General features: G+C 37.9%; 3 protein-coding genes across 3 annotated transcripts; 2 read left to right on the plus strand and 1 right to left on the minus strand.

Annotated features, from left to right (window-relative positions):
• Window positions 1-4256: 4256 nt before the first annotated feature.
• Window positions 4257-5455, minus strand: GCK72_003110 (uncharacterized protein; the record flags this gene model as incomplete). Its single annotated transcript, XM_053723821.1, has 2 exons — window positions 4257-4422; window positions 5403-5455. 2 exons carry the CDS (start codon window positions 5453-5455, stop codon window positions 4257-4259), a joined length of 219 nt encoding a protein of 72 aa, XP_053592466.1.
• Window positions 5456-6986: 1531 nt separating this feature from the next.
• On the plus strand, window positions 6987-16274 carry GCK72_003111 (uncharacterized protein; the record flags this gene model as incomplete). Its single annotated transcript, XM_003090487.2, has 6 exons — window positions 6987-7190; window positions 8179-8799; window positions 11425-11784; window positions 12789-13100; window positions 13717-14199; window positions 16020-16274. 6 exons carry the CDS (start codon window positions 6987-6989, stop codon window positions 16272-16274), a joined length of 2235 nt encoding a protein of 744 aa, XP_003090535.2.
• Window positions 16275-18225: 1951 nt separating this feature from the next.
• On the plus strand, window positions 18226-25150 carry GCK72_003112 (uncharacterized protein; the record flags this gene model as incomplete). Its single annotated transcript, XM_053723822.1, has 6 exons — window positions 18226-18517; window positions 19473-19908; window positions 21266-21741; window positions 23664-23784; window positions 24358-24428; window positions 24864-25150. The coding sequence occupies 6 exons, from the start codon at window positions 18226-18228 to the stop codon at window positions 25148-25150; spliced, it is 1683 nt and encodes a 560-aa protein (XP_053592467.1).
• Between the last annotated feature and the right edge of the window lie 257 nt (window positions 25151-25407).

Genomic DNA, 25407 nt, shown 5'->3' on the forward strand with positions numbered 1-25407 from the left:
GGGAAAATTTCTTATCCGGAAGTCGGAAGTCGGAAGTCGGAAGTGAATTTCCTTAACCGGAAGTTGGAAGTCGGGAGTCGGAAGTCGGAATTAGGTTTTTTTTCGCAAATATTCAAAAACTCCAACAGAAAAGATCATAAAATTGGCGGAAATCAGTGGAAATTTAGGTTTTGGATGAAGAAAAGCCAATTTTCTCTCCTTTTAGACCATTTTTTCAAGTATTTCTGCGAAATATACTTTCGGAAATTCCACAATTATGGAATGACGGAAGTCGGAAGTAAACATCCAAATCCGGAAGTCGGAAGTAAAATTTTCAAAACGGAATTCGGGAGCCGGAAGTCGGAAGTGAAAAACAGCCCGGAAGTCGGAAGTCGGAATTCCGCGCAACTCTGCTTTGTATTATCTTACTGTAGGACACATACATTCAGATTACTGTAATGCAGTGTACTTTGGATTGGGGTTGATTTTGACAGTTTTCGACCGTTTTTTTCCGGGCTATTTTCCCCGTTTTAGCCAATATCAGCCGATTAGAAGCGATTTCTGATAGGTTTCGGCTGTTACTGAGTGATATTCGGTCTTTTTCAGTCGATTTTCAGAATCAGAAGCTGTAGACATCAAAAATTACTCCAAACACGGTAGTCTGGCGCGCCTTAGACGCACTTTTTGAACCACCGGGGCTTCAGAGACTTTCAAAACTGAACGGGAGCCAATCTGGCGTGCCTTGGACGCGATCAATGTTTCCACTGAAAAATGAGAAATTTGGCCGTCTGGCGCTCCGTTGACGCTTTCCACGAGTTTTAAAATGTCCAAAAATGCTCAAAAATTGTTATTGTGACGGTCTGGCGCACCTTTGACGCTTTTTCAGATCGCAAAAAATGATGAAATTCCGAGAAATTCGTCCGTCTGGGGTGCCTTTGACGCGTTTTTCCACTTTCAGATGTCTAAAAATGACTAAAAAATGTGTCTGGCGCGCCTTGGACGCAGATTTGAAAAATCCGTCTCATCGATGAGTTTTAAGTTAAAAAAGATGAATTTGGCGGCCTTTAGCTTCGAAATCTGATTTTTTTGACAATTTTCAGTGAGAAAACACACGAAAAATCGTACCAAAAACGCTAGATTTTCCCTGTTCTCAGTGTCTGGCGCGCCTTGAGCGCTTTTAAAGTCGAATGGCACCAAAAGACGTTTAAAGTGGATTTAGCTAGCTGGAAAACACTTTTTCTACTCTTTCCATCCTATTTTCCCCTATTTTGTCAAAAATTGCGACAATTTTGGGGGATTTTTCAATTTTTTGGTACCAACATACCAAAACTATAGGATTTTTCTACAAACTTCGGCTTAAAACTTGATTTTTATGACTTTATATCACTTTTTATTCAATTTTATTCGCAAAAATCAACAATTTCCACTCGAAACTCACATTTTTGCTCAAAATCTGTGTGGCATTTCTGATGAGCGCCGGCGATTTCGTCAGTGTGGAGAAATTTCGATAGAATGTCTGCAAAATTGATTTAATTGGGTAATTAGCGCCTAATTAAATCTCACTTGTGACTTTGTAGTTTTCCGCAAACCGGCTATTAGTCGCAGCTGTAACATTATCGATCTCTGAAAACTGGCTTATAAGGCGGCGCGCGAAAAATCGATATGACGAGTTTTTCGACGAAAAATCGACGGTTTTGGTGTCAAAATGTTGCTTGAAATTCGCAGATTTTAATTTCACCTGTTTCAGCCAAAAAAAATTTAAAAAATAGCTGAAAATAGGGCCCAAAACATCTATATAATGTCAGCTGATTCTCACTTTCATCGAGGGGTACGGTACGCAAAGTACGCAAACACCGTCACGTCAGATTGCGGACAACGCACGGAAATCCCAATTTTTATTTTATTTTTGGTTTATTGCGTGTTCGTGGCGCATTTTTTTTTCTATTTTTGTCGTTCTTTTGAGTTTAGTAGGTCAAATTAATTTTTTATTATTGAATTTCAATAGTTTTCCCTTGAAAATACAGGTCTAACAGAGGTTTTTCCATGAAAATAGGTATGAGGTCAGAAATTTCGAAATTAACGGGATTTTGGAGGTTCTTTCTGTGATTTGTAGGCTTCTTGACCTCAAATATGTTGATTTTTCGCTATAAAATTCATCAAACTCCAGGTTCTATTGATTTTTCCCAATAAATCGGTGAATTTCGAAAGTTATAGATTTTTGAGCTTTTTTCGATTATTAAAATCGAACTGTTTGATATCAATTTTTCATGAATTAACCCTGTAAGTACCAGTCTATCATAAGTTTTCCATTAAAATAAAAAAATGGACAAAAATAGTGAAACATTGGGGTTCCCACTGTAATATAAGCGTTTTGAGCATGAAAAAAACCATATTACATTAAATTTAAGAAAATCTGCAGTATTTATCGATTTTTTAATCGAAAATCCGAAAAAATTGTCAAAGTTTCGAAATCCAACGGTTTCGGATCAACTTTCTCCGATTTTTCCATGCGTTTAGAGTTTCTGGCATCGTTTCACATGAAAACGGCTTAAAAATGCCGTTTTCCGCATGAAAAAACAATAATTACTGCAGATTTTATCGATTTTTCACGGAAATACCCAAGAAAAGGTCAGAAAATGGCGAAAACTATGTAGGTTTTCTTATTTCCCATCTATTTTTTTGGCGTCTTATCCGATTTCCGGCTCAAAAACGAGAAAACGCGCCTGAGATGCGCCAGATCTGATTTTTCGAAGCAGAAATCGCTCAAGGTGCGCCAGATTCAGTTTTTTGGACATTTTTGGGTCTTTGAAAGTGGTTTAAAACGCGTCAAAGGTACCCCAGACGATCAAATTTTTCGGAATTTCATCATTTTGAGGGATCTGAAAAGCGTCAAAGGTGCGGCAGACCGTCTCAAACACAATTTTTGAGCAATGAGTTCTTAGAGCCCCGGTGGTCCAAAAGGCGTCCAAGGCGCGCCAGACTTGAAAAATTTGGCATTTTTGAGGTTTCATCATTTTGGAATGATCTCTGTTATTTTTACGTTCTCTTAGCTCATAATTGGAGTTCTCCGGCTGTAGTTTTCAAATGTGCACAGATTTTCACGAGTTTTTCCTCGTTTTTCTTCATTTTTTCCCCCGAAAAATCACGTTTCTTCTTCTAGGAATGCGTCCACTCTCGCTTAAAGGCCACGAACGTGCGTTGACTCGTGTCCGCTTTAATCGCGAAGGAGATTTGACGTTCTCTTGCGCCAAAGACAAGAAACCGTGTGTTTGGTACACGGAAAACGGAGAGAGAATCGGTAATTTTAGGCGACTTTTTGGGAAAAATCATTTTTGGTAAAAAATCACAAAATTCCCCGTTCAGGAAGCTACGACGGTCACAACGGAGCCGTCTGGGATATCGATGTGGCTTGGGACACGACGAAATGTGTCACCGCTTCTGGAGATTTGACTGTTAAGGTAGAAATTGAGATTTTTGAGCTAAAAATCACATTTTTTGTCGTTTTTTTAGCTCAAAAAACCAAAAAAATCACAAAAATTTTAGATTTGGGATGCTGAACTCGGCTCCTGCCTCTACACCATCAACCATCAGACTCCAATGAAATCTTGCGGATTTCGTATTCAGGTAGAGGATTTATAGCGAAAATTGATGTGAACACCAGAATTTTTGGTCCAAAATTCACTATTTTAGGTGAAAATTGTGATTTTCAGCTTTAATATTATGGTTTTTTATTCAAAAACCCCGATTTTAGTAAAATTTTCAGGTTTTGAGTCTGAAAGTCACTGTTTCGAACATGAATTGCATGAGTTGTGCCTAATTTTCACGATTTTCTCTCAAATTTGGCCTCAATTCGGGGATTTACGTCTGGAAAACTTGTTTTTAGACGAAAAAAAGTGGACACTCATCGATCAGACGGATTTTTTCAAATGAGAAAGCGTCCAAGGCGCGCCGGATATAGTTTTTAGTCATTTTTAGACTTCTTATAGTGGTAAAACGCGTCAAAGACACCCCAGACAGTGAAAGTTCCCGGAATTTCATCATTTTTAGCGACTTAAAAAAATGTCAAAGGTGCGCCAGATCGTCACAAAAACCCAATTATTGGCGGCCACTATTCAGATATTTTCCCCAAAAAAACCAGATTTTGGATTGAATTTCATACATTTCCACTGTTTTCAGGCAATTTGGTGTGCTACACCACTCAAAAGATGACGAAAAACCTGTCAACTGTCCAAGTTCGTGATCTCCGTGACGGAAATCAGATGGTCGAGGGGGCGGAGTCATTCTTCTGCTCCACATTCGACGTGAACGCGACGACGGCTCTGTTCACTCAAATGGACGATTTGATTACCATTGGATTCGAGTCGGGACTCCTTCAACAGTACGATTTGAGAAATCCTGATTCGCCGATTCATACGAATGAGTCCGTGCATCGTGTAAGTTTGGCTGAAAATGATGGAAAATTGGGGATTTCATGTGGAGAAACCCTGAAAAACAAGGAAAACATGAAATTTTTTACACCGGAATCGCAAAAAATAGCGAATTTCTCGCTTGGGATCCAAATTTTCAAGCAAGAAATAGCACTTTTGGGTAGTTTTTACCAGATTTGGGAAAATTTTACTGAGAATTAACCGGAAATTTGAGAATTATTGAGTCAAAACGGCATTTTCGTAGAGAAAATTGAATGAAATAGCTGATATTGGCTGAAAATCATCCAAAATTTCAGGTTTTGTCACTTTTTGAGTGCAAAAACGATTTTCGAGAAATTTTAATTTTTAGCCGTTTTGGACTAAAAAATACAGTTTTAAACCGAAAAAATAGATAATTTTTTACAATTTGTATCACCTAGTCACTGGTTTTCCATGAATTTATCGGTTTTTCGACAATTTGTAGCGGATTTCCAGCTTGGAATCTGTATTTTCGAGCAAGAAACATAAATCTTCTCAACACTCAAAAAATAAGTTTATAACGAAGTTTAGAACCCAAAATCCGTCCAAATCCAGATTTCAGAGTCCTATTGTATGAAAATCAGGATGCGCTTATAAGAGAGAAATTTGGCAGTTTTTGACCATACTGAGTCAAAATTTGTGAATTTTCAGTTTTTTTTTATATGAAAACCTCAATTCTCTTTAATTTTTAGTACAGCATTCGTTTCTTTTCAATTTGTAAAAAATTATGAAATTCCGCGGAATTTGACCGTCCGGGGTGTCTTTGACGCGTGAATTTCCACTTATAAGAGAGAAATTAGGCAGTTTTTGACCGTTTTGAGTCATAGTTTGTGAATTTTCAGCACTTTTTAATCTGAAAATCTCCAATTTCTCTTTAATTTTCAGTACAGCATCCAAGACCTTCAACTGTCTCCAAACGGTGAATTCCTCATCTCGGCGTCTCGTGACAAGACGGCCGCTTTGCTCGACGTAAACGACCTCAAAAAGTTGAAACAATACAAATCGGAGCGTCCAGTGAACTCTGCGTGCATCGCACCGAATCGTGATCACATCTGTTTGGGAGGAGGAGAAGACGCAATGCAAGTCACCCAAACGTCTGTTTCAGCCGGTCATTTCGAGGCGAAAATCTATCATATGGTATTCGAAGAGGAATTCGCACGATTCAAGGGACATTTCGGACCGATCAACACGATGGCATGGCATCCGTCTGGAACTATTATTGCCACTGGAGGAGAAGATGGTATGGGGGCTTGGAATTGAATGAAAATGCTGAAAATTTTATCATTTTCTGATGATTTTGACTGAAAATCGGTGAAAATCTGAGAAATTCAAGCTGAAAATTAGCAGTTTTAAGCTGCAAATGAGAATTTTTGAGCACAGAATTTGAATTTTAGAGAAAAATGTCAATTTTCAGCCGTTTTTGGACTGAAAATTCCAGAAAAATACATTTTCTGAAGGTTTTCACCTGAAAATTTTCAATTTGAGTTGAAATTTTGTGATTCCCGGATGATTTTGGCGGAAAATCGCTCAAAATCTGAAAATTTTTGCTCAAAATTAGCTGAAATTTGATAAAAAAATAGCATTTTTGGAAAGTTTGCCATAGAGTTGGCTGAAATTTTTAAAAATAAGTTGAGAAATGAAAATGACAATTTTAGGGGAAATTCACTAAAATAGCTGAAATTGGCTGAAAATCATCCGACTTATTCAGATTTTGTCACTTTCAGCTGTTTTTTGTATTGAAAATTCCAGAAAATTTCAGTTTTAAGGCAGAAAAAAGGAACATTTTCACATTTTGTCTCACATAGTCAGTGATTTTCGATACAACTATCAATTTTTCGACAATTTGTCAACTAAAAATTCCAATTTTCCAGCAGAAAAACGCTCTGAAATCCGATTTTTCTGGGTTTACAGTCAATTTTTCTTCGATTTTCTCTCAAAATCATTTAAAAACCATTCAAATTTTCCAGGTTACGTGAGAATTCAAGAGTTCGACGAGGATTACCTCGGCTTCACCTACGACTTCTAGACGTCATCGACAGTCATCGTTTCAAAAGAGCGGACATCCGGACATTTCACTTTCTAAATTTCCGTTTTTTTCGCTCGCCCCGTCCCCTTTTTCCGTTTATTTTCGCTCCCTGTTGAAACTCCGCCCACTTTTGAGAGACTTTTCTGAAAAAAATAGAAAAATAGCAATGATTTCGTGTTTATTGAGTGAAAAAGCTATTAGAAAGGAGAAAAATGTGGTAAGTGCGCTCTATTGGGCTCTGAATTTCAAATTTTGAAGTTTTTAGTAGAGCGCGATTGCTGCATTCCTCTCCTTCAGAGATTTCTTAAAAGTACGCGGTTTCTCTTTGTTATACTCGTTTTTCGCCTTTAAATTATAATTTTTCTCGAATTTTCGGTGGATTTTTGGATTTTGGACGTTTTTTTTGTTATAATTAATGAAAATCTGTCAGTTTTTACTCGATTTTCCCCCCGATTTTTAGTGGTTTTTGGCCCTTTTTTTTCTGTAATTTTCACCCCTAGAATTCCAGATTTTCAGCCAAAAAATTTCAGCCAAAAATGCCGCATACAAACGGTAAAAATGGTGGACAACACAGCTGGAAAGGCGGAAAACGGAAGCGGAAATTCGACGGAGAGCATGACGCTGGAATTCAGAAGATTCTGAAGGAGAAGAGACTTCAGAAGAAGAGAAAACAGGATTTGAAGGAGCAAGAGGAAACGATGTTGCTGGAATTACAGACAAAGTATAAGGAGATGGAAAAGGTTGGTTTTTGGATGGAAATTCTTGAAAAATGGGATTTTAGACCAATTTTTAAGCCAAAAATCGGATTTTAAATTGAAAAAAACCCCCATCGAAATCTCATTCATTGGTGTATTTTCCACTTTTTCCGGTGAAAATTTGAGATTTTTGAGCAATTTTCATTTTTAAAAAACACATAATTTTAATGCAATTTTGAAAACATTCAAAAATTGGACTTTTTCTCATTTTTTAACGCCAAAAATCGTATTTTGACATTTAAAAACCCGTTTTTTTGTGGTAATAGTTTGAAAAAATGGAATTTTAGACGAAAAATCCCAATGAAATTGTATTTTTTGATGTATTTTCTACCTTTTTCGGTGAAAATTTGAGATTTTTGAGCAATTTTCAGCGAAACTTTAAAAAAAAGCTAATTTTGTGGTTTTTTTCACCGAAAACCAGACAAATACTCAAAAATTGGGGTTTTCAGATCAATTTTCGTGTTTTTTAACACATTTTAACTCCGAAAATGGTATTTTGACATTGAAAAACCCGTTTTTTGAGATATAAACGAATAAAAACAAAAAAGATGAAAATTCCCATTGAAAGTGCCTTTTTTTGATATATTTCTCACTTTTTCGCTGAAAATTTGAGATTTTTAAAAAAAAATCATTTTTGAGTGAAAAATGTACAATTTTGGCGAAAAATTCGCTTATTTTGTTGTATTTTTCAGTTTTTTCCACCGAAAACCTGACGTGTTGAGCATTCACATGAAATCAATGTTTTTGTTCAATTTTTTATCTTTTTCATGGAAAATGGTTCTTTTTTCGCAAATTTTCGATAAAAATTCACAATTTTTCGGGCAGAATGAACTGATTCTAACCTTTTCGACCCAAAATTTGGTTTTGAGGGAAAAAAAAGTGATTTCTGACAATTTTTGAGCCAAAAATGGTCAAAAACGGTCCTTTTTGAGCCCAAAAAGGGAATTTTAATCAAAAAATTCCCTATTTTCAGAAAAGCTCTCGAACCTTCCTTCGCTTCACCGACTTTCCACTCTCATGGCGTACCCAAGAAGGTCTAAAAGAGAACGAATACACCAAACCAACAGAAATCCAACGTGACACTATCGCTCACTCACTCTCCGGTGCCGACGTCGTGGGAGCCGCGAAAACAGGCTCCGGAAAGACATTGGCTCTCGTTATCCCGATTCTGGAGGCTCTATGGCGTGCCAGATGGTCTCCAGAATACGGTTTAGGTGCCCTCGTGATCTCACCGACACGAGAATTGGCACTTCAGACGTTTTCGACGATCAACGCCGTCGGAAAGCATCACGGATTCTCGTGTGGTCTTGTTATCGGTGGAAGTGAAGTGTCTTACGAAAAGAATCGAATTTCTGGAATCAATATTATCGTCTGTACACCAGGACGTCTTCTACAACATATGGATGAGAATGAACAAATGAATTGTGATTCTTTGCAAATTCTTGTGTTGGATGAGGCCGATCGAATGCTTGATATGGGATTTGCCAAGCAGTTGAACTCGATTGTTAACAATTTGCCGAGTGAACGACAGACTCTGTTGTTCTCGGCCACACAGACACGCAATGTTAAGGATTTGTGTAGAGTTTGTACTAATGTGAGTAAGGAATCGAGAATTTAGCGCAAAAAATTACTCAAAATCTGTGAAATTCAACGTTTTCAGCTCAAAATTGTCTGAAAATCATTGAAACTCGAAGTTTTCAGCTCCAAGCTGTCTGAAAATCATCAAAACTCGAATTTTTAGCTCAAAACACTCTATAAATGCATTCTTGCGTTATTTTTCAAGAAACGGGTTGAAACTTCTCAAAAACCGTTCAAATCGTGCATTTTTTGAAAAAAAAACCTTTTTCGGCCCGGTCCGGTTTTCTAGAGCAAAAATTGTTGTTTCAGAGCTTTTTTGCTGAGGATTTTGCGATTTACTCGAGAATTCCAACTTGACGCAATAATATCTATCTGAAATAGTCAAAGCAGTTGAAAAATGATGCACCAACCGAAAAAGTCGAGGTTATTCCGGAAAAAATGGCTCAAACGTGTCTAAAAAATGGCAAATTTCAGACATATTGTTCTCCAAACACTCGGAAAATTGCAAATTCCGATAGTTTTTAGTCGATTTCAGTCATTTTTCGAGCTGTGACCTAAAACACAGGTGACAACGTTTGGCCTAAGTACTGACACCACTTTTTTAGACAAAAAATCCGGGCCCAAAATCAAACTTGCGCTCTTTGTGCAGAGACCGCCGCCTCGGACCACTCGGCCATGAGGACACGTTAATGAGAATAGGCCAGCCTGATGAACCGCCGAAGGCGGGGCAGCCGGGCTGGGAGGTTTGATAACGTAAACATAAGACAATAGTTCAAGTAGAATAGATTTATTGAGTCAAAAGAGTCGAGATCAGAGGAAAGAAGGGCGGAGCCTGAAGAGCAGTCGAGAGAGTAGTAGAGATCAGGAGGCGGCAGATCGGTGACGTCATCTGGAGGTGGCCGCTAATGGATTGGGTGAGACGGTCTGGAAGTATAATGGTTAAGGAGATCTGCATATTCCTTACATGTTATCCATAGAGCGCACTTCCCTACTTCCCCTATTTAACCAGCAACTCACATTTGTCTGCATTGTCCTTACTTTTAGAATCGTCTTCCTCTTTTTAGCCATTATTCGACATCGTTCAAGAGTTTTTATCAATTTTCAACATGGAAATAAATTTTCTGAGGAAATATATGGAGCAGTCGTTTTTTTCTCTTTTCAATTGAAACCATTTCACGTGAAAGGCCATTACTTTACTGAAAATCTGAATTTTCACGTCAAAAAATAGTTGAAAATCTTCATTTTTCAGACAAATTTTGACCCATTTTTTCTGAAAGAAACTATTTTCCAATTTGTACATAATTTTTCATCTCATTTTGACAATTTCCGATAGTTATTATAGCTTCAAGTTGAAATCCTCGAGTAAATCGCAAATTCTCAGCAAAAAAAAATCTCTGAAACAAAAATTTTTGCTCTGAAAACCAGATTTTCAGCTATTTATATATTGAATGCTTTTTTTTTAAATTTTCAATCCGTTTTGTAAAAAAATAACGCAAAAAATGCTATTTCAGACAGTTTTGAGCTGAAAATATCATTTTGTGGAAAAATGGATAAGAAATCGATTGAAAATCTGGTTTTTTCTGAAATCCTAACTTGACTCCGCCTCTTTTTAAGGGGGGTGAGATCAGGAGAAAAATGGGCGTGGCTAATGAGGGGATCTGCCCACTTTTCTAGATCAGGTTGGAGCTTAAATTCGAGTTTTTTTGAACTGAAAAATGGGAGGAGTCTCTATAGAGGAATCAAGAACTTGATGCAGATATGAAAAAAATTTCAGCTATTTCTAAGTTTGATAAGCTGAAAAAATGGACGATTTTGAACTGTTTTTCAAAAAAATATATTTGTTTTCAACATAAATTTAGTCAATTTTAACCAATTTCAGACTGTTTTGAGCGGAAAAAAGCATCAAAAGTTTGAAATTCAGAGTCAATTCGTTTCCATATATTCCAGGATCCAAGATTTTAAACGATTTTTAGAATTTTCAACCCGTTTCCTGAAAAAATAACGAAAAATTGCATTTTTAGACTGTTTTTGGCTGAAAATATCATCAAAATGTGTTTTTTCATACTTGCAACGGGCCGGGCCGGGCCATGACGATAATTTTCACGGTCCGGCCCGAAGGCCTGTCTGAAAAAACTTGAACTGAAATTTTGAACAAAAATTTGAATTTTTCCCAAAAATGTCGAATTTTCGACTATGCGTCAGAATTCAATCAAAAGCTATTGTCGCAACAAAAAAGTTCCGACATTTTTTACCGACGCGTGTTTGCGGACTCAGTGCTAAATTATTAAATTTTGCACTAAGTTCGCAAACTACGCGTCGGTAAAAAATGTCAGAGCTTTTTTTATTTCGATAATAGTTATGCATCAAAAAATTGAAATTTCAAAAAAAATGAAAAAATTCGGTAAAAAATAGGTACCCTTTTTTGCATGCTTGCAACGGGCCGGGCCGGGCCGATTTGAGAATTTTCACCGGCCCGGCCCGGTCGGCCCGGGTCACAGAACAAAAATTTGAAAATTTGAAATTTGTGCTCATTTTTTCACTCCGGGCCGGCAACTTTTTCTACCGGCCGATATTTTGCAAGTATGTTTTTTTGAAGCCGGGCCGCACCGGGCCGTAAATTTGCAAGTGTGTTGTTTTCCAGGACCCCGTATTCGTGTCAGTCCATGAGAACGCCTCCGCAGCGACTCCAGACAATCTGAAACAGTCGTACGTGATTGTGGAAGAAGAGTCGAAAATCAATACTCTCTGGTCGTTTATCGAGGCTCACAAAAAGAAGAAATCGTTGGTTTTCGTGTCGAGTTGTAAGCAAGCGAGATTTCTGACGGAAGTGTTCTCCCAATTGAGACCCGGACTACCTGTGATGGGATTGTGGGGAACGATGAATCAGAAGAAGAGAATTGAGACATTCACTAAGTTCGATGAGGCGAAAGCCGCCGTTTTGATTGCTACGGACGTCGCGTCGAGAGGGCTCGATTTTGAGCATATCGATTGGGTTATTCAGGTTGGTTTAAGCAGAAAACGACTGGAATTCGCGTAGAAATCGGTTAAAACCGATTAAAATTGGCTGAAATCGGCTGGAAATCACCAAAAATCTCTCAGAAATCGGATAAAATCAAGCTCAAGCTTCTAAATTTTGCTCGAAAACGGTATTTTTTCACGCAAAAACGCGCCAAAGACACGTCAGATACACCTCACGAGCCAAAACCACACTATTTGAACTGTTTTTAGCCGATTTCAGCCAATTTTAACCGATTTCTGAGCTTTTGCTGAAACTTTATTTAATTGGTCTGAATTTCAGCAGAAAATTACTAAGATTCGCTCAAGAATCGGTTTTAAATTGGCTGAAATCGGCTAAAACAATAAAAACGCGCCAAAGTCACTCCAGCTGCTCAAAATTTGGCTGAAAATGATAAAAATCACGGGATATTTCTGAATCACGATTCGTAATATTTTTACCAATCCAAAAACGCGTCGAAGTCACGCCAGTTTTTCGGAAATTCACTGTAACCGAGAACCGGACGGTGTTTTATCAAGATCGATCAAATTTAGGTTAAAAACCATCGAAATCGACTGAAAAAGACCGAAAATCGCTTAGAAACAGCTGAAATCTATCAAAAATCGGTTCTAATCGGCTGAGATTGGCTAAAATGGTAACAAATTCCGAAAAACAGTCGAAAACTGCCAAAACCACCCCCAATCCGCTGTAACATTGTGAAAACGCGCCTAAGTCACGCCAGATTTGTATAAATGCGTCAAAGACACGCCAGATGTCCAGATTTAGTACAAAATATCATTTTTCCACCAGGAAAACGCGCCAAACACACGCCAGATGTCCGAATTTTGTCCAAGAAAGCTCATGTTTCACTAAAACGCGTCAAAGTCACGCCAGGTAAAGAAATTTTGCTCGAAATTTCATTTTATACCAAAATGTGCGCCAAAGACACCCCAGATGTCCGATTTTTATGCAAAAATCATCTCTAAAATCCTAATTTTTTAAAGTTTCAGATGGACTGTCCTGCCCAAATCGATGACTACATCCATCGAGTTGGTCGAAGTGCTCGAATGGATGATTCTGGAAATTCTCTGCTGATGGTCACGTCGTCTCAAGAATCCCCAATGATTGCGAAACTCGAAAAGCACAATATTCCAATCGAAGAGCTGAAAATCCATCCGGACGCCGTGACAGACGTGAGACAGAAACTGAGAGCAATGCTCGCCGAGTCGCCAGAGCTCAAAGAATGGGCTCAGAAGTCGATTGTCGCGTATCTACGGGCGGTTCACACGATGAGAGATAAACGGGTTTTCGACGTGAATTCGGTAATTATTTTATTTGTTTTGGCTTATTTCTGCTGAAAATCTCTTCAGAGCTTAAAGAAAATTTAGTTGAAAACGCTCAAAATCGTGTCAAACATCGCTTTTTGCTGAAAATAGAGCTAAAAACTTGATTTCCGTCCGAAAAACCACAATTTTTAACTTATTTTTCACTAATTTTCAGTCAAAAGTTCTACTTTTGCACAAAAACACAATTTTTCACTCGTTTTTGACTAATTTCGGTCTAAAAAGCTAAAAGTTGGCTGAAAAATTTAGCTGAAAACACTCAAAATCGATAGAAAAGTGCATTTTTGATTGAAATTTCGATATCTGGCGTGTTTTTGACGCGCTTTATGAAAAAAAAATCCGTTTTCGAGCGAAATTTCTTTATCTGGCGTGTCTTTGTCGCGTTTTTATAGTGAAAAAATCGATTTATGAGCGAAATTTCTATATCTGGCGTGTCTTGGGCGCGTATTATAGTGGATATATCGATTTTTAAGCAAAATTTCGATGGCGTGTCTTGGACGTTTTTAGAGTGAAAAATTCGATTTTTACCTCATTTTCAGTCAAAAACGCGACATTTTCAGTCGATTTCCTTCAAATTACAGTCTGTAATTTACAGATCAACGTCGCCGCGTTTTCCGACTCGTTTGGATTGGTTTCAGTGCCAAGATTAAGGTTTTTGAAAGCTCAGAAGACGAAGGAGGCTCCAGAAGTCGTCGAGGATTCAGAAGACCCGAAAACCACCGAATCCCTCATCGGACAATTCGCTATCGATGAGGATGACGATGAGATTTTCACGATGAAAGAGAAGAAAACAGGCGAAAATCCAGAAATTCCCGAAGAAAAGGCTGAAATTCCAGCTGAAAATGCTGAAAAAATCACTCTGAAAAAGGGAAAACCACTGAAAAAGGCGTTGACGAAAGTGGGCGCGGCGAAGAAGATTCTGAATAAGAAATTGAGAGTTAACACGAAAAAAACGTTCGATGAGGAGGAAGAGGGTACTGTAGAGGGACCGTCGACGATCACTTCGTATGGATTGGATATTGAAAAAGCGCGGCAAGAGTTGAAGAGTGGCGATAAGGCCGATAGAAAGAGGTTTAAGGTGAGAAATTGAGGGAAAACCCGCCGAAATTGGTTAAAATCTACCAAAAATGGTCTAAAATCCGCCGAAATTGGTCATAAAATGGTGAAAATTACCTGAAAATATTGTCGCAACAAAAAAGTTCCGACATTTTTCCCCCTCGGTGTTTGCGGACTCAAGCCAAAATTTGATAATTTTGGCTTGAGTCCGCAAACACCGACGAGGAAAAAATGTCGGAACTTTTTTATTTCGATAATAAATGAAGCTCAAAATCGGTTGCCGAAATTCGTGAAAATTGACGAAATCTTAGAAAAAAGTGGAAATGTGCCAACGACGCGCCAGCTACCAAATTTCGCTCGAAAACTACACTTTCCGTAAGGAAAACGCGTCAAAGACACGCCAGATATAGAAATTCCCCCTCGAAAACCTGTTTTTCCACTATAAAAACGCGTCGAATACACGCCAGCCTCCAAATTTCGCTGAAAAAACTCTTTTTCCACTATAAAAACAAGCCCAAGACGCGCCAGCTTCGAAGTGAACGCGCCTAAGTCCAGGAGTATAGAAATTTTGCTCGAAATCTCATTTTAAACTGAAATGTGCGCCAAAGACACCCCAGATCTGTAAAAACGCGCCAAAGACACGCCAGATGTCCGAATTTCGTCCAAAGGCCAAAAAAAATGGTGAAAATTACAAATATCTCCCCCAAAACTCTAGAAAGCGATGAAATACGAGGGATTTACGATCTGAAAATGATGATTTCAACTTAACAAGGGATTTTTCGTCAAATTTCATGAATTCGGGGGACTTTTCGAAACTGATTTTGAGCTCCATTCCGGGTCATTTTTCGGCAAAAACTCATTGACTACACCTCTCATTGACTACACATTCTCAATGACTACAAAGTCTCATTGACTTCATTTTTCTCAATGACTACACTTTTCTCATTGACTACAAAATTCGAGGGATTCTCTCATTGACTACATCTACAAAAAGAACGTGATACTCACAATTTTTTCAAGTTAAAATTAGTAACCTTCGAGCATTTACCCAATCTGTGTGATTTTTGTGGGGGACCACTATTCACCATTCTCTTAGGCTTAGGTTTCTTAGAAATTCGGAAAAAATTTGACAAAAACGGTAATTATTCGTTTTTCGTTTTTGTCAATTCTTTTCCGAATTTCTAAGAAACCTAAGCCTAAGAGAATGGTAAAAACTCGTTCCTATTTTGGTCTATTTCTTGTCCTGCTTGGAAGATAAGGCTTCTGAGATATATTATAAATTCAGATGGTCTAGTGGACTGTCTTTCAGAGATATGTAGTCAATGAGAGAATTTCTCCAATTTTGTAGTCAATGAGTGGTGTAGTCAATGAGAAAAGTGTAGTCATTGAGAAAAATGAAGTCAATGAGACTTTGTAGTCATTGAGAATGTGTAGTCAATGAGATAATGTAGTCAATGAGAGGTGTAGTCAATGAGTTTTTGCCTCATTTTTCATCAATTTTTGACCATTTTCAGAGGATTTTTATGAATTCGACTGGAATTTGAAATTTCAGTTACATTGGACTATTTTCTGTCGAAAAACTCAAAGTTTCATTTAAAAAAACTCAAAAAAACGGAAAGAAATTGTCTTGATAACTTCGTTTTTAGCCAAAAATTGTTTAGAAACAGCTATAATCGTATCAAATAGGCTTAAAATCGCTGAAATCGACTGAAAATCGCTCAGAAATCGGCACATTTTTTAAATTTGGCATTTTTATAAAAACGCGTCAACGTCTCCCCAGCGACCCAAATATGGAACAGACGCTTCAAAATTTCATATCTTAAATAAATTTTATGAATTCAGGAGCTCCGCGAGCAACGTCGACAAGAGAAATTGGCGAAGAAGAATAAGAAGAAGGAGGAAGAAGAAGAGGAATACGATATGGAGAGTGACGACGATGAGCCTGATATCTCGTGGTTGCCGGATCCAGATGCCGTCCGACGGAAATATGGACAGACGGAGGAAGAGAGTGATGATGGAGACGAGTGGGCGGAGCCTATGGATACAGAAGATTTGGAGAAACAGGCGTTGGCCATGTTGGGGAAGAGAAGAAAATAGACACCTTTTCGTTTTTTTTTTTGGCTGAAAATCACTTTTGGAGCTGAAAATTAACTGAAAATTTAGATGAAAACGCTCAAAATTGAGTGTGAAAGAAGAAATACTGAAAATTCATCAAAAATGGTAACATTTCACAATTTTTCACTCGTTTTCGACCAGTTTCGATCAAAAAAGATGAAAGTTGACTGAAAATTTAGTTGAAAACGCTCAAATTCGACTTAAAAGTGCGTTTTTGAGCAAAAGTTCTATATCTGGCGTGACTTTCGCGCTTTTTTTTTTGAAAAAATCGGTTTTTGATGGAAATTTCGATATCTGGCGTGGTTTTGACGCGTTTTTGTTAAGTAAAAATTGCGGTTTCGAGCTAAATTCAGACAACTGGCGTGCCTTTGGCGCGTTTTTCAGATAATTTTTATCAAAAAACCCGATTTTTATACTCATTTTTCACTAATTTTCAGTCAAAAATGCGAATTTTCAGCCAATTTCCTTCAAATTACAGATTTTTTAAAATTGTTTTGGTTTCTCTTTTATTGTTATTGTTATTCATTCATTAATGTTATAATGTGTTGAAAAAAAGAAAATTGTTCTGAAAATAATTGATTTTTATTGATTTTTTTAATAGATTTTTGTGTTATTCAGCACTGATTTTATCTTTTTTTGTTGTTTTTTTTTGTCTAAATTGCGGTTATCCGTAAAAATTTGCATTTTTTGATTAAAAACGCATTTTTAAAGATTGCTGGCCGGGTTTCTAGGCCAGCGGCTGATTTTTTCCATTAAAATCTTCATTTTTCATCCAAAAACTCGATGAAAACATTAATTTTGAGCCCGTTTTCAAAAAAATTCGATAAAAATTGGGATAGGAATGTCGATTCGCAGGAAAAGTTATTTTTTTATAGTTTTTAATGCAAAAATTTACGTTTTTCCGATAGAAATGTAGATTTAGTGACAAAAGTTCGCATTTTTCTTACTTTTTTCCGCTAAAATGTATAAATCATGTTGTAAAACCCAAATTAAGGGTTTTTTTGGTCAAAAATTGGATGTAATTAGATTTTTCCCGGTTGAAAATGCGTTTTTTTTTTCAGAAAAAAATGGGTGGAAATCAATTTTTCTCCGAATTTCTTGTATTTTCCGTCAAAAATCGCTGTTTTCCTATCAATTAGCCCCATTTCCTGGCAGAGATGACTAAAAATCACTGTTTCCGGTCAAAAACTCACATTTTCTCGTATTTTTTCCAAATTTTTCCTCATTTTCAGCTTAAAAATTGACTGAAAATCGCATATTTCCGCATTTTAGGTTCAAAAACCGCTGGCGTGCCTTGGACGCGTTTTTGAGATAAATTACTCATTTTCATCGTAAAAAATGTCTGAAAATCGACTTTTCTCCGAATTTCTTGATTTTTTCCGTATTTTCCGTTCAAAAATGCCTATTTTCCTACCAAATTTCCACAATTTTCAGGAAATACCCTAGGAAATGTCTTAACCGTGTGACTATAAATAGTTTTCGATATCTGGCGTGTCTTTGGCGCGTTTTTACTGAAAAATTGCGGTTTTCGAACGAAATTTGGAATCTGGCGTGTCTTTGCCGCGTTTTTACTGAAAAATTGCGGTTTTCGAACGAAATTTGGAATCTGGCGTGTTTTTGACGTGCTGTATAGTGAAAAATTGCGGTTTTCGAACGAAATTTCTATATCTGGCGTGTTTTTGACGTGCTGTATAGTGAAAAATTGCGGTTTTCGAGCGAAATTTCTATATCTGGCGTGTCTTCGGCGCGTTTTATGAAAAAAAAAAATCGGTTTTTAATGGAAATTTCCATATCTGGCGTGTCTTGTACCGCATTTTTAGCAAAATTACTCATTTTCAGCGTAAAAAAAACGACTGGAAATCGATTTTTCTTCGAATTTCTTGAATTTTTTCCGTTTTTTTATCACCTATTTTCTCTATTTTCAGCGTAAAAAATGGCTCAACCATATCTACCAGCGGAGAAATTTCTCTCCCGAAAACAGGAGACAATTCTGCTCGACGATGACGTCATCTACTGGAAACGAATGCAACAATTGACTGTATTCCAGGAGCCGTCGGTCGTCTCTTCTGTCAGAATCTCACCGAAGAAGCCGTTCCACGTGGCGACGACTTCGAGTGTCCGTCTGACACTCTACGATACGACTGTCTGCGAACCGTTGAATTTGTTCAGTCGATTCAAAAAAGGCGTCTGTTCCATCGATTTCAGACATGATGGACGACTTCTAGGTGAGCACCTGGCGTCACTTTGACGCGTTTTTTGTGAAAAATGAGCTTTTTTGGACGAAATTCGGACATCTGGCGTGTCTTTGGCGCGTTTTTACAGATCTGGCGCGACTTCGGCGCATTTCACAGTGTTACAGCGAATTGTGTGGGGGGTTGATTTTGACAGTTTCCGCGTTTTTGTGGAAAACTGAGGTTTTTGAGCAAAACTCGGTTTCTGGCGTGACACGCTTTTTTCCGAATGGAAATGGCTAAAAATAGCTTAAAGCAATTAGAAAACATCAAATTCGGCTGAAATCGGCAAAAAACAGTTCAAATAGCTTTTAAATAGCTGAAATCTCGATTGGAAACAATCAAAATTCGCTTAGAAAACGTTGAAAATCGGCTTCAATTTTTATTTTACAAGAAAACGCGTCAACGTCACTCCAACCCCACAAATTTTGGCTGAAAAGGATAGAAACCACGTAGTTTCATTTATCGGCTGGGGCGACTTCTGCGCGTTTTTGACCAAAATCACAATTTTCGAGCGAAAAAAATCTGTCTTTTGCGCGTTTTCATTGTGGAAAATTGCCAAATTGCAGCCAATTCTAATCGATTTCTGAGCGAATTCCAGTCGCTTTCTGCTGAAAATCAGACCTATAAAATAAAGTTTCAGCAAAAGCTTAGAAATCGGTTAAAATTGGCTGAAATCGGCTAAAAACACATAAATTAGTGTATCTTTGGCTCGTGAGGTGTCTTTGGCGCGGTTTTCAAGAGAAATTTTGAACTCTGGTGTGTCTTTGGCGCGTTTTTAGTGAAAAAATACTGTTTTCGAGCAAAATTTTATCCGATTTCTGAGAGATTTTTGGTGATTTCCAGCCGATTTCAGTGATTTCAGCCAATTTTAGCCAATTTTAACCAATTTCTAAGCGAATTCCTATCGTTTTCTACTGGTATTCAGACCAATAATTTATGATTTCAGGAATCGGTGGTGACGAGGGAAAAGTGCGAATCTTCGACGTGGAAAAGACGACGGGCACATCGAAAGTTGCTCTCCGCGTGATGCAAGCCTCCCAATCGACCGTCAAATCTGTCCATTTCTCACCACGAGGCGACACAATCTTCTCACTCGCCGACGACGGAAAAATCAAACAATGGCTTGTCGCAGACACGGCGTACGGTGTCAACGCGGTGCCACTCGTCGAAATTCAGGCGCACGACGACGCGATCAGATGTGGAGCCGTCTCGTCGATCAATGATCATTGCGTTCTGACGGGTGGATACGATCATAAAGTTCGTCTTTGGGATATTCGAAGCAAGGAGAAAACGATGGAATTGGATTGTGAGCATCCCGTCGAATCGGTGCTCTTTTTGCCCGGAGAACAGTTGATTGCCACTGCGGCGGGCCCGATTGTTAAGTTAGTTGGGGTTTTGGGTGGAAAAAATGAATGGAAATTGACTGAAAATGGAGAAAATTGCAGTTTTGGACATCTGGGGCGTTTGAGACGCGTTTTTTTTGGTATAATATGAGGTGTTCGAGCGAAATTTCTATGTCTGTCGTGTCTTTGACGCGTTTTCCCCACTTTTAAGCTGAAAAGGGGTTTATTGTTAAGTTAGTTGGGGTTTCAGGAGTGATTTGGGTGGAAAAATGACGGAAAATTGACTAAAAATAGAGAAAATTGCAGTTTTCGAGCGAAATTTCTATAACTGGCGTGACTTTGACGCGTTTTTTAGTATAATGTGAGGTTGTCGAGCGAAAATTATGTGTCTGGCGTGTCTTTGACGCGTTTTTCCCACTTTTAAGCTGAAAAGGGGTTTATTGTTAAGTTAGTTGGGGTTTCAGGAGTGATTTGGGTTGAAAAATGACGGAAAATTGACTAAAAATAGAGAAAATTGCAGTTTTCGAGCGAAATTTCGATATCTGGCTTGTCTTTGGCGCGTTTTATTGAAAAATGCGATTTTTGAGTGAATTTCTATTTCTGGAGTGACTTTAGCGCGTTTTTTCCACTTTTAAGCTGAAAAGGGGCTTATTGTTAAGTTAGTAGATGGGGAGGCGGGGTTTAACGAGATTTTGGGAAAATTTACAGAAAATGGAAAAAATTGCAGTTTTCGAGCGAAATGTGGCGTCGTTGACGCGTTTTTTGGTATAATATGAGGTTTTCGAGCGAAAATTTTGTGTCTGGCGTGTCTTTGACGCGTTTTTTCCCCATTTTTAGGCTGAAAATCATCTTTAAACCAACAGTCTTTTAACCAAAAACGTCACTTTATAACAAAAAACGCGTCAAATTCACGCCAGGTAATGAAATTTCGCTCAAAAACGCGTCAAAGACACGCCAGATATCGAAATTGTGTACAAAAACCCTCATTTTTCACTATAAAAACGCGTCCAAGATACGCCAGATAGTGAAATTTTCTTCAAAAACGCGGCCAAGACACGCCAGCTTCCACTGTTCGAACCGTAATCTTCCACTGTAAAATCGCGTCAAAGACACGCCAGATGTCCAGATTTAGTACAAAATATCATTTTTCCATCAGGAAAACGCGTCAAAGACACGCCAGGTATAGAAATTTTGCTCGAAATCTCATTTTATCCTAAAATGTGCGCCGAAGACACGCCAGATGTCCGAATTTCGTCCAAAAAAGCCCATTTTCAACTGAAACGCGTCAAAGACACGCCAGGTGCTCACGTCCATCATGTCTGAAATATATGGAACAGACGCCTTTCTTGAATCGACTGAACAAATTCAATGGTTCCTAATAGTCTGTAATTTCCAGAATCTGGGACACGACCACCGGCCGCCCGCTGACGGCTCTCCAAGCTCACTATAAGACGGTGACATCTCTCCGTTTGGCAACCAGATCGACATGTCTTCTGACCGCCGGAATCGATCGTCGAGTGAATGCATTCCGAACGACGAATTACTCACTGATTCACTCGTGGTCAATGCCATCGCCAATTTTGGATTTAGACGTCTCCCGAGACGATGAAACGATGGCGATTGGAATGGGAAATCTGTTGGCACTCTATCGGAGAGCTGAGATCAAAAAAGAGACGACGGCGTCTGCTTTAATTGAAGATAAGAAAGCGATGATTCGAGTCGCCGCGCCGCCCGTTAAACTCGCTGAAAAAGATCGAGAGACGCAGAAAGTTGAGGTGGTGGCGAAGAGTGCGGATCGGCTGAAAATACCCAAGATTGATGGAATGTTGACGAATTATAAACATGCTGCTGTGATTAGACTTCTTTTTGGAGGTAAGTGAGGCTGAAATTTGTGAAAAATTCTGAAAAAATGACTGGAATTCGTGAAAAATCCAGAAAAAATGACTGAATTGTGTGAAAAATCTTGAAAATTGAGGAAAATGGCCGAAATTTGTGAAAAATCCTGAAAAATCTGGAAAATTCCAGTTTTTTTTTCAATGAAAATATAGGAAAATGACTGAAATTTGTGATGAATCCTGAAAAAATGAGTGAAATTAGTGAAAAAATCCAGAAAATTAACAAAATTCCAGTTTTTTTGTTCAATAAAAATTTTTAGGAAAATGGCTGAAATTTGTGAAAAATCTAGAAAAATCTAGCATTTTGCAATAAAAATCGAGGAAAAGACTGAAATTTGTGGAAATTCCAGAAAAATCTAAAAAATTTAAGTATTTCCCGATTAAAATCGAGAAAACAATAGCTGAAACTTGTATGAATCGCAAAAGCGGTTTTCGAATGAAATTAGGACATCTGGCGTGTCTTTGGCGCGTTTTTGAGTGGAAAAATGAGGTCTTACAAGGGAACCTTTTTCATACACGGGTTGAGAATTTGCTGAAACTTGGCACACGTATACTTTCGACTATGCTCAATTTAATGGCGTTGTCAGAATTTGCAGAGTTATGCTAATTGGCTAGAAAACTCGATCTGAAAATTCTGGAAATCCACGCCTCATTTTGTCCGCGTGGCATCCCTCTCTTGATTCTCCTTTTCACAATACAAAAAGCAACGAAAATGGCGCAGTGGTAGTGAGGGGGTGTGGTATTGGGAAGGTGGTGGGTACGGTTCCTCTCCCCCGACATTCTTTTTTTGCATTTTTGAATTTGAATTTTAAAGAGCTTCTGATTGGCTTAAAATACATTTTTTTTTGGATTTTGAATCATCGAAAATTGATGATTGTGTATTCAGGAAGCAGTTATGACGAAAAACGAAACACTTTTTTTTGAGAATTTTTCGCTTCCGACCATCAAGAGGTGGACTAGGTAAAAAAATACTTTGAAATAAAATTTTTGAAAATACATCATTTGAACAAATCAGAAGAAAAATAGTTTCATTTTTGAAAAAAACTACTTTGCCCACCTCTTGATGGTCGGAAGCGAAAAATTCTCAAAAAAAAAGTGTTTCGTTTTTCGTCATAACTGCTTCCTGAATACACAATCATCAATTTTCGATGATTCAAAATCCAAAAAAAAATGTATTTTAAGCCAATCAGAAGCTCTTTAAAATTCAAATTCAAAAATGCAAAAAAAGAATGTCGGGGGAGAGGAACCGTACCCACCACCTTCCCAATACCACACCCCCTCACTACCACTGCGCCATTTTCGTTGCTTTTTGTATTGTGAAAAGGAGAATCAAGAGAGGGATGCCACGCGGACAAAATGAGGCGTGGATTTCCAGAATTTTCAGATCGAGTTTTCTAGCCAATTAGCATAACTCTGCAAATTCTGACAACGCCATTAAATTGAGCATAGTCGAAAGTATACGTGTGCCAAGTTTCAGCAAATTCTCAACCCGTGTATGAAAAAGGTTCCCTTGTTAGAGGGAAATTTCTAGATCTGGCGTGACTTCGACGCTTTTCGAGTTTTTTTTCTGGAATTTTGATGAAAAGTTGGTAAAATAGCCGAAATTTTCAAAAAATGATCCGTGTTTACCGCTAATTGGTCGCTTTTCCGGCGATTTCAGAATTTTTTTCCGATTCTGGCCGATTTTTATTAGCTTCACTCATTTTTTACCCATTTCTAGGACACCTTTCATCAGTTTCCAGTTTTTTTCAATGAAAATCGAGAAAACTAGGTGAAATCGTAATTTCGTGTTGGCTCAGATGTGGTTTAGGCCGAAGTTCAGCCGATTTGTCACAGTTTTTAACCCAATTTTGACTGATTTTGGGCCCATTTCTAACAAAACTCGCTCTTTTTTTCCAGGAAAATTCCGTTCAAGTGTCGACGCCGCAATCGTCAGCTATCTCCGTGTCATCGTGATGCGTGGAGCCATTCACAGAGCACTCGGTGGACAGGAAATCAGTGTGCAGAAGAATTTGTTGATGTTAGTTTTCGTCTTCTATCCCAGCTAACATGCTCCATCGAACACAAATTTCGGAAGAGCGCGAAATTTCCATTAAAAACCGATTTTTTTCATAAAACGCGCCAAAGACACGACAGATATCGAAATTTCCATCAAAAACCGATTTTTTCATAAAACGCGCCAAAGACACGCCAGATATCGAAATTTCCATTAAAAACCGATTTTTTCATAAAACGCGCCAAAGACACGCCAGATATCGAAATTTCGCTCGTAAAGCGCAATTTTTTACTTTAAAAACGCGTCAAAAACAATCTGTAATTTGAAAGAAATTGGCTGAAAATTTCGCGTTTTTGACTGAAAATTTGTGAAAAATGAGTCAAAATTCGGCTTTTTTGATAAAAATTATCATTTTTTCTCAAGAAAAACGCGCCAAAGGCACGCCAGTTGTCTGAATTTCGCTCGAAACCGGAATTTTTACTTAACAAAAACGCGTCAAAAACACGCCAGATTCCCAAATTTCGTTCGAAAATCGCAATTTTTCACAAGAAAACGCGTCCACGTCACGCCAGAACTCCCAATTCCCGTTTTTTCCAGATTCCTGAACCATCATCTCTTCAAAACTCAATATTTCCCCACTCTCAGAGAAGTCGCTCTCGCATATTTCGGTGAGTCGGTAGAAAAAAAGGGGGCGGAGCCTAATTGGGAAGCTCCGCCCATTTCTACTTCCATTCTTGCTGTAAAAGTGGGCGGAGCCTAATTTCATCCAATTTAAATGGATTTCAAAACCAATTCTCAACGGTTTTCTGAGTGCATTTTTAGTTGATTTAGGCTATTTTAAGCTTATTTGATGAACTGTTTATAGCCGATTTCAGTCAATGTGAATTCAAACAAATTGAAAATTCTTACTGAAACTTTATTTTATTGGCTGAAATCGAAAATTTTGAAAATTGGCTGAAATTGGTAAAAAATAGGCGCCAATTTTCTTGGAAAAACGGTCGAAAACAATTTTTTGAAATTTTTTTTGAAGTGAAAGCGCCAAAGGCGCCCCAGATGCTTTGATTCGGTTGTAAAATAATCGCAACAAATCTCATGTTTTGCAGACGTGTACTCATCTGAAAAATTGGATCAAAACGTTGTGAAACAAGTGCAACGACTGAAAACGACACTAAGCCGTGAGCTGGAAGTGCAGAAAATGATCTCCTCATTGATCGGATCGATCGATTTGATCGTTTCGACGACGAAGATCAATGTAAAGTCATCGAGTGATTTGGTTCTGGAAGAGGACGATGTATTCGGAGAGCCAATTATTCGAGCCAAAGATTTGGATGAGTTGAAACCGTCGGATGTTGGAAATGATGGAGAAGACGGGGATATGGACACTAATTAGAGAATGAGAGAAAATGTCTGAAAATTGATGTTTTTGAGTTGAAAATCACTGAAAATCACTGAAAATTGCTTTTAAAATGTCTGAAAATCTGAAAATTTGAGATTTTTTGCGGAAAAATGTCTGAAAATCACTCGAAATTGCATCAGAAGTGTCTGAAAATCTGGAAAAACTGCTGAAAATTGTTTTTTTTTCTGCTGAAATTCACTTAATATCACTTTTTAAAAATTGCAATTTTCTTTAATTTTTTGGCTGAAAAT

Source organism: Caenorhabditis remanei, chromosome I (genome assembly GCF_010183535.1).
Source record: "Caenorhabditis remanei strain PX506 chromosome I, whole genome shotgun sequence".
Taxonomy (NCBI): domain Eukaryota; kingdom Metazoa; phylum Nematoda; class Chromadorea; order Rhabditida; family Rhabditidae; genus Caenorhabditis; species Caenorhabditis remanei.